The sequence below is a fragment of the Calonectris borealis genome, chromosome 5, assembly GCF_964195595.1.
Source record: "Calonectris borealis chromosome 5, bCalBor7.hap1.2, whole genome shotgun sequence".
NCBI classification, from domain to species: domain Eukaryota; kingdom Metazoa; phylum Chordata; class Aves; order Procellariiformes; family Procellariidae; genus Calonectris; species Calonectris borealis.
Genome location: NC_134316.1, coordinates 10,460,286 through 10,468,512, shown reverse-complemented (window position 1 = coordinate 10,468,512; position 8,227 = coordinate 10,460,286). Strand labels below are relative to the sequence as shown.

At 52.2% G+C, this 8,227-nt stretch overlaps 1 protein-coding gene across 1 annotated transcript; it reads left to right on the top strand.

Moving 5' to 3' along the window:
* Positions 1 to 4,815: 4,815 nt before the first annotated feature.
* ZBTB42 (zinc finger and BTB domain containing 42) lies at positions 4,816 to 7,062 on the top strand. Its single transcript, XM_075152479.1, has one exon. It carries the CDS (start codon positions 5,538 to 5,540, stop codon positions 6,966 to 6,968), a length of 1,431 nt encoding a protein of 476 aa, XP_075008580.1. The 5' UTR covers positions 4,816 to 5,537; the 3' UTR covers positions 6,969 to 7,062.
* The last annotated feature ends 1,165 nt before the right edge of the window (positions 7,063 to 8,227 follow it).

Here is an 8,227-nt window from a genome sequence, read left to right as displayed (position 1 = left end):
AGAAGTGTGCTCCCTTTACAGAAAAAAAACCAATGACTTTTTAAAAGCTGAAAAAGTACCTTCATTTACCATTTCTAGAAATCCAGAACACAGCAGATTGTAACAAAACCAACCAGAAGTTGAGGGCTAGGCAAGCTGAGTGAAACTATGGAAGATGAATAACTGAGAGGAAGCTGTCTCCCAGCCGCTGACAAGGGAGCTGAAGTACAGGTGGGATATTAAATGCCTGGCTGGTTCGGACAGGGATGTTGCAAGCTCTTGCTGCGGCGTTGAACGTGACCTGCGCCAGCAGTACCTCTGCAGAGTCCTTTGCGCTCTTAATGCATGTCGCTAGGTTGGTGTATCCTTATTGATAGCCGTGTTATAGCAAATACAACAAGTTAGTATGTAATTTATATATGCAGCTTAGTGCTATGAGCCTATCCATTTGGTAGGATGATTTGACAATGGAGATGTAAGGCCCTAGCTGCTACAATATATACTCACAAATACTCCAGTGCACGCACAGGGTCTCATTATCAGGGAGAAATCAGCAGGACAGCCATAAAACAAACACAACTCACCTAAGCACACTGCTCAGGAGACTGTCTGCAATATATGCTCTGATTAATGTCTGGAATGGCAATAGGGCAAGTTAATGCTTCCTTGAGTCTTAGATGACATGCTTGAAAAGATCTTTGGGAAGGTCATGCCCACTTTTATGACTTGACTGCAAACAGAGCAATCCCCCGAATGCTGACCTTGGATTTGACTGCAGGGCAAGTGCTGGAGTAGATTGCAAATTGGGGAAGATCCGTGGATGCCTGGCAGCTCCTTCTCTTAATACCACGGGGCTCAGCATCCTTTGGGGTTAAATTCCTCCCTGTCTCAGAGGAGGGAATGAAACATTCGGTCCTTCTAATGCCCGCTGCTGTCTGCATGGGACAAATCAACCTTTGGAAAAGTCTGGAAGAACTTCTGCAACTAAACCTCGCTATGACCAACGCACTGAAAATATCTTCAATCCCTGCAAGTATCAAACAATCTCAGGCCCTGACTCTCCCTCTGAAATGCAACTGGACTACCACAAAGAAGATGCCCTACAAAAAACCCCGAACATAAAAGCACTGAAATCATGTAGAAACAAACACAAAGAGGCTTCTGCCCAATGCGGTGAGAGAGAAAACGATTAAATCGCATGAAAAACCTGTTGCTACCACTTCTGCATTTGGCCAACAAAGAGGGCTAGAGAGGCCCCACTCGGTAAATATATACTCTTGTTGGATCAAAGGGATAAGAATGGAAGTGAGTCCTCAGGCTTTATGGACCTGATCCAGTTGGTTTTTCTACTAATTTCTGTGGGCTTTGGCTGGTGTCCAGGCAGCATAACAACCAGGAGTGGGGCTAGCCTTGCTTGGCAAATGAATGCCCTGCCAGCACCATGGATTTTTACTCTCTCTGCCCCAAACCTGGGCTTTCTGCTCAACTCTAGAAGGCTCTGTAAGCAGCAAAAGGCTCACTGGTGCCCAGGAGGGTTTTAGCCGGACCGAGGAACGCACGTGCCCGCACAAGGATGCCTAACATGGTGGCTCCTGGCGCCTTCCATCAGTCCCCGTTCATATTCGGCGGCGCGATGGTCGTGATCTCCCCTGAGCATGGATGCCGGTCGGAGAGTTCCATATCAGCCGAGCAGCTGCTGCCTGGCTGCGTTCCCTCGGGGAAGGGCTGAAAACGGAGCCTCTTCTGGGCTGGGTGGTAGGGGAGCCTCCAGCCTGCAAAGGGCTCAGGGGCCAGAGCGATGAAAGCAGACGATTTGCTTACCACGCCGTGCTTTCACGAGGGCCTTCAGGAACGCAGGAGCTCTCGGAATAAAGTTTCTGGGGCAGTTCTTCCTGTTGCCTTGCCTCCAGTAATGACTTCGGGCTTGTTTACATTAGAGAGTTGTACTACCAGTATTTTATACAACCGTAGTTAAATCAGTACAACACCTGTATTGTACCTATCGTTGCCTTGGTGTGAAGGTGAGTATAGTATTTCTGAGTCCTGAAAAAGCAAGCCAACAATGCACAAAATGGATACCTAGAGAAAATGGGAATGCTGTTGCGTTTTCTGACATTTCAAACTCGGTAACGACCAGAGACTTACTATGAAATTGTAATTGGTTTACTAAAAAGACACTGCTAGATTGTAGACAATTATTCCTAGCTTACAGCACCCAAACAGGAATTAAAACCTTGGTTCTTTTTTATCTTATTTTTTCTCCCCTTATTATTACAGGAGAGAGGGAAAAATGAACAATGAATTATACAAAATAAAGGATTTCTGCCAAGCAGCATAATTCATATGAATACAAGAGACTGCCTAACATTTCCAGCGTACAAAGACAGCGAAACTCCGCAAGTCGACAAATCCACAGAGTAACTTAATGGAAACGGCACTTGCACTTTGGGGAAGAAATTGCTCCACTTTTGGTAAAGCCCGTATTATCAGGCTGTGACTGCGGGATAACACCGTCTTTAAAAGGACAGAGAGCTCCCGTTCCCCGATCCTGTCTGCCATCGTGGACAAACAGATAAAGCTCTGGGCTTTACTGAACGGTGAGAGATTTAACCCCAGGACCTTTAACTCTTTCGCTGGAGCTGAGCACCTCCACATTCTGGGCTGGAGTTTCCCAATTTGAACGGTATGGATGATAGTACTACCAAATAACTGAGAAGAGCTTTGTGACGATGCAGTCATTAATGCTCAAAAACCTCCCAAATATCCTGGCATTCACTGCCAATGGAGTTAAACAGTTGAGGTCAGCGAGAGAAAGGTGGTGTCGGCAATGTAGACCCTGCCTTCTGCGACAAAGAGCCTAAAGATAAAACATCAAAGAACGGGATTAAATCAGTAACAAATATACTAATCAATTAACCTCATGTTTTAAGGTGCTAATGCTACCATTGTACATTGGAAAAGACATACGTTAAAAAAAAAAAAGTTGCTATCCTGTGGATATTATCATCTAGACAAGGCAACCTAGAGGAAGGAAGAGAAAGGAGTTTCCGTGCTTTACTTGTTGGAGGCTAAAGCACGGGCTAGACTCCGACTGGCACCACGCAGGGTGTTCGCAGGGGAGCTCTGAAGTGACGCCAGTGCTGCGCTCCCCCAAACCTGACAGCGCTCTCAAACTCATCCCTTTTTCTTCTCAAGGGCAGCAAAACCCTAAACATCAACCTCGACCCGCGGCCTCAATCTACCGCCCCATCTCCGCGGCCACCTCTGCCTCCCCTCCCGGCGCTGCTGCAGCCCGGAGGCTCCCGGGACAACCCACGGCAGCGACGCTCCCCCCCCGCCGGCCCCGCTCCGGCTGCCAGCGGGGCGAGGGAGGGACCCGCGGCTCCGGCAGCCGGAGTTCGGCGGCGGCCGGGCCTGACCCCGGGCGCTGCGGTGGGAACGGCCGCCGGGCCCCGGCCCCGCGCGTCTCCGCTCTCTCCCTCTGAAGGCGCTCACTTTTGATGGGATTAGAGCTAATTAAAATTTAAAATTCAAATCGACTATCGAAAAGGTCATCTTGAAAAATCCGTAGGCATCTGGTATTTATCAGCTGACACGCAACTGAAGATAAATCCGGGGGACCGCGTCGCCTCTCGCCCCATCCCCGCCGCGGGGCAGGCGCCGCGCAACTCCCGCTGCCGCGCACCGCCCCCCCCGGCCCTCCGCGGGCGCGGAGGCGGCTCCGCTCCCCGCCGGGCAGCCCGGCCCGCCGCCCTCCGCGGCACGTCGGGCTGCAGCGGGCGGGCGTGCGCGCCCTCTCCGCGGCGGCGCAGCGGAGTTGGGAGCGGGACGGCCGCGCTGCCAATGCAGCGGCTGGGAGGGGAGGAGGAGGAGGAGAAGGAGGAAGGGGAGGAGGAGGGGGAGGAGAGGGGGGGGAGGGCGCAGCCGGCAGCGCACACCGGCCGCCGCCGGCGGGGCTGGCCGGGGCGGCGGGGGCTATTGTGTGCACCAGACGGGGACACACACGCACACACACACTCACACGCACCCGCGGCTCGGAGGGAAAGTATCGCGAGAGCGGCCGGCTAACAACCTGCTCCACAACACCGCCGCGCCGCCGGCCCCGCGCCGCACCCGCGGAGCGCCGCGCACCACCGCGCACATGCGGACGCCGAGCCCCGCCGTCGCACGCCGGTAAGTAGGCGGTGAGCCGGCCAGGAGGGCGAAACCCACCATCCCCCCCCAAGGGGAAAGTCCTCCCTGCAAAGTTGGGGAGCGCGGCTGCAAAGGGGGGGGGGCTCCGAAAAGCGGCTCCGCGGTGCCCCCCCCCCCCCCCGCCCCACGGAGCCGGGCGCCGGCGAAGGTCACCGCGGCGGGCTGCGGGGAGCAACTTTGCGGCGGGAGGTGGGGTCCGGGGTGGGGGGGTCGGGGAGTATATGGGGGGGCGGGCTCGGGGCAAGTTTGTGGGATTTAATCGCGGGCTATAAATGGGGCTGCTGGAACTTTAAAAGGCAGCAAGCTGTGGTTGGCTGGTAGCGAGATTTGGAGTAACATATGGCATTAAAAGGCGCACAGCTGGAGGTAGCATTTCCATCGCAGTGAAGTCAGAGCAGCTGACTCTCCAGCTTGCGGTGTAATTAGCAAACCGAGCACTCCTCCTTCCCTCCCTCCCTCCCGCCTGCCTCTCTCCCTCCCTCCCTCCCTCCCTCCCGCCGCGCCTCGCTCGCACTCGCGCACGCACCCGCGCCCGCGCTCCCTCCTGCCCGCCCGGCTCCGCGCCCGCGGCCGGCTCCGCCGCGCCCCGCGGGAAGGTAAGCGCCCGGCCGCGGCAGGTAGCCGGCTGCAGCCTCAGCCCTGCCCTCTCTCTGTCCTTACGCCGCTTATTTTCCTCCTTGGCTGTTAATAACTTGAAGGGAAACTTTTTCCCTTTATCCCCCCCTTCCGCATGCGGGTGCTGGGGCTGGGGGCGCTTCTCCCCGCCCGACCCCCCCGCCCCGCTCCGTCCCCCCACCCCGCTCCCTCCCTGCAAAAACGCCGCTTCCCCGGCGCCAGCCGCGTCTGTTTTGTTGTGATTCGGTGCATAACGACTGAGGATAAAGTTTAAATGTGCGTGTGTGTATGTGCGTGACGTGGATAATATGCTTTATTAAAAGATGCCCCGAGTTAGCGTTGCTGGGAGGGCAGCCTGGGAGTTTATGCTTTTTTTTTTTTTTGTGTGTGTGTATGTGCTTTCCTCCTCTTAATTTTATTAAAGTGCTTAGTGGGAGAAACAAAGGTTGGAGGGGCTGCTGCTTTACTAGCTTTTGTTTACTTACAATCAAGTTTTTCCTGTTCGGAGCAGGTGCGAAAGGATGAGAAGCATGTTGTGTTGGTTTTTCTCTTCCCCCCCCTCTCCCCCCCCCCCCGCGCCGCCCCCCCCAATAAAACTATTACAGACAATTAACAGTAAACGTTATCTCCAAGGCTGTTTCTTTGGCTTGTGTTACCAAAAAGCCGATCTGTTTGTTACAGCTGCTAGGAGGCTTTAGTTTACAGTAGCATTCAAGTTTTTCCTGTTTTGAACAGGTTATGAAGGAAGAATGGAGTTTCCAGACCATAGCCGCCAGTTGCTGCAGTGTCTGAGTCAGCAGCGTCACCAGGGCTTCCTGTGTGACTGTACTGTTTTAGTTGGAGAAGCTCAATTCAGAGCTCACAGAGCCGTTCTTGCCTCTTGCAGTATGTACTTCCATCTTTTCTACAGGGACCAGTTAGACAAAAGGGATATTGTGCATCTGAACAGTGACATTGTCACAGCCCCTGCCTTCAGCCTGCTGCTCGAATTCATGTACGAGGGAAAGCTGGAATTCAACAGTCTCCCGGTCGAAGATGTGCTGGCTGCGGCTAGCTACCTTCACATGTATGACATTGTGAAAGTCTGCAAGGGCAAGTTGAAAGATAAAGAATTATGTTCGGAAGAGAAGATTAATGATGAGGCGGCTAGTTTGGAGAAAGCGGAGCATTTTCTAGATGCCGGAGTGCCCCTGGTCCACGAGTTTGACCCAGGAAACAAACAAAAATTCAGCGTTGCAGAATACGAGAGAGCGGCAGGCAAAGAAAAGGTCAGCAGTCACCCCGCCTGGTCCTCTGATCATATAAGTGTCAGCTCTGTGCCGACAGAGGCAGAACCGTGTGCCGCAGCAGCTGGAAAAACAAAGGCTAATGTCAATAGTTCCACAGGACCTTTGTCCCAAAGGTCTGTTAACCATCCCCTGGCTTCGAGTGATGTGGACTGCGCGCTGGATTTGTCTTTCAAGCCCGTGCTGGGGAGAGATTCCTTACACCCCTCCTATGTCTTTGGACAGCTGGCTTCCGACAGCCAGCAGCAGGGTACCGAGCCACTTGTTAAAGATGAACAAGACTTGCTGTCAGATCAGGAGGACGGCGAAGCCAGGAGTCCGGAGAGTCAGCATTTTGGGAATTCAGCCAAAAGCCTAGTGACAGGGTTAGGACACATGTTCGCGGGGAATGGCAGCTCTCATGCCCGAGAGGAGGATATAGATCAAGAGCGAGACGAGAGCGAGGACGACATGGATTCGTCGGACATCTCCTCCTCGGGCGTCCTCGTGCCTCCCGGGCATATCTGCATTTGCCCCCTCTGTAGCAAGGTGTTCCCGAGCCCGCACATCCTTCAGCTGCACCTGAGCTCTCACTTTCGCGACAAGGACGGCTCCCGGACCCGCCTGTCCCCCGACGGGTCCGTCCCCACTTGCACCCTCTGCGGAAAGACTTTTTCTTGCATGTACACGTTAAAGAGGCATGAGAGGACTCACTCCGGGGAGAAGCCCTACACCTGCGGCCAGTGCGGAAAGAGCTTCCAGTATTCCCACAACCTCAGCCGCCACGCGGTGGTGCACACCAGGGAGAAACCCCACGGGTGCAAGTGGTGCGAGAGACGGTTCACGCAGTCTGGGGATTTGTACAGACATATCCGCAAATTTCATTGTGGCCTTGTCAAGTCCTTGGTTGTTTGAGGCGCGTGATTTTTATTTTTTTTTTTAACACCCCCCCCCCCCCCCAACAAAACAGGAAAAAAAGGCAGCATCTGAATTTTAATTTCCCCCCTCCCCGCTCCTTTATTTTATTTTGGTGATATTCACTTCAGGTATATGATCTTTAAAAGATGCAGAGGTATACACTCCAGAGGCCTTTTAATGCAATCCTTCCACCTCTCCATCTCTCTCCTTCCCCCGCTGCCCTCGCTTCCCAGCCCTGTCCTTTAGGTCTTCTCTTGCGCACCCATGTTACATTATTAATGTGAAATGATCTAAGTAATTCTGCAGTGATTTAGCATCTGTTTTCATGCTGGAAGTACTTGCGTCGTGGTCAGGAGTTTTTTGGGTTTGGTGCGGTTTTTGTTTTGGTTTTTTTTTTAGTTTCAAAAAAGATTATCAGCAAATTCCGGAGAAAAATTTGGATTCCATTAAGCTCCCCTAATGCTCTCTGTGTGTTGGATAGAAACATCCAAAGAGATGAACTATGATTTAAATACATTTCAGTTTAGAGAAACTTGTCTGCATATCGCAGAGTAAGTGGCCATACTCTTATTTTATAGAGCTAGATGAGACCTTAAATTGGCCCCAGTTGCAGAGGGGGTTGAGGATTCCTGGCTGCGTCTTTGGTACTGGTCATTTTTTATTCTCTTTATTATATTAGAATAGTTCTGCAATCGGTCCTAAAATCTGAGAAGTTTTTGACTTACTTAAATTTTCCCTTCCCACCCATCCTAGTCTGTGGGCTGACCTGCTGAAAAGCTGCTTTTCAGCGTAAAACATGGATGGAAAAACTCTTTCTGTCTGCAGCGTATTCACTCCCGAAATATTGAAGGATGCACACTAGGACATATGAAAAAACATATGATATGTGAAGAACTTCATGCCCATATGGACGCCCAGGGGCTGATCCTGTCCCCTTGGTGGGGACAGCAGCCCTGAAGCGGCTTCGGGGGTGTCGTAGTCCAAGGTAACTCATACCACGCGTGTTAGGAGGTGCCCTGCTATCTCGTCCGAAAAGTTTGCTGCTACGCTAAAATCAGCAGCTCAGAATTTTATTTTATTTTTTATGAAGTTGGTGATTCCCTCTGGGCCAAATTCTGTGCAATCGCCGGTATTTCGAAGGGGCAGTATGAAGATAAACCGCTGGAGGGAAAACATGGCCCAACTTTTTCCCCCGTGTCCCACTTTTTCAGGGGAGGTTTTCGGGGTATTTTTAGGTGGTTTTTTTTTAAGTTTGT

Excerpts from the sequence above, each read along its gene's own strand:
- ZBTB42 (XM_075152479.1), top strand. The coding sequence starts at position 5,538 with ATGGAGTTTCCAGACCATAGCCGCCAGTTGCTGCAGTGTCTGAGTCAG.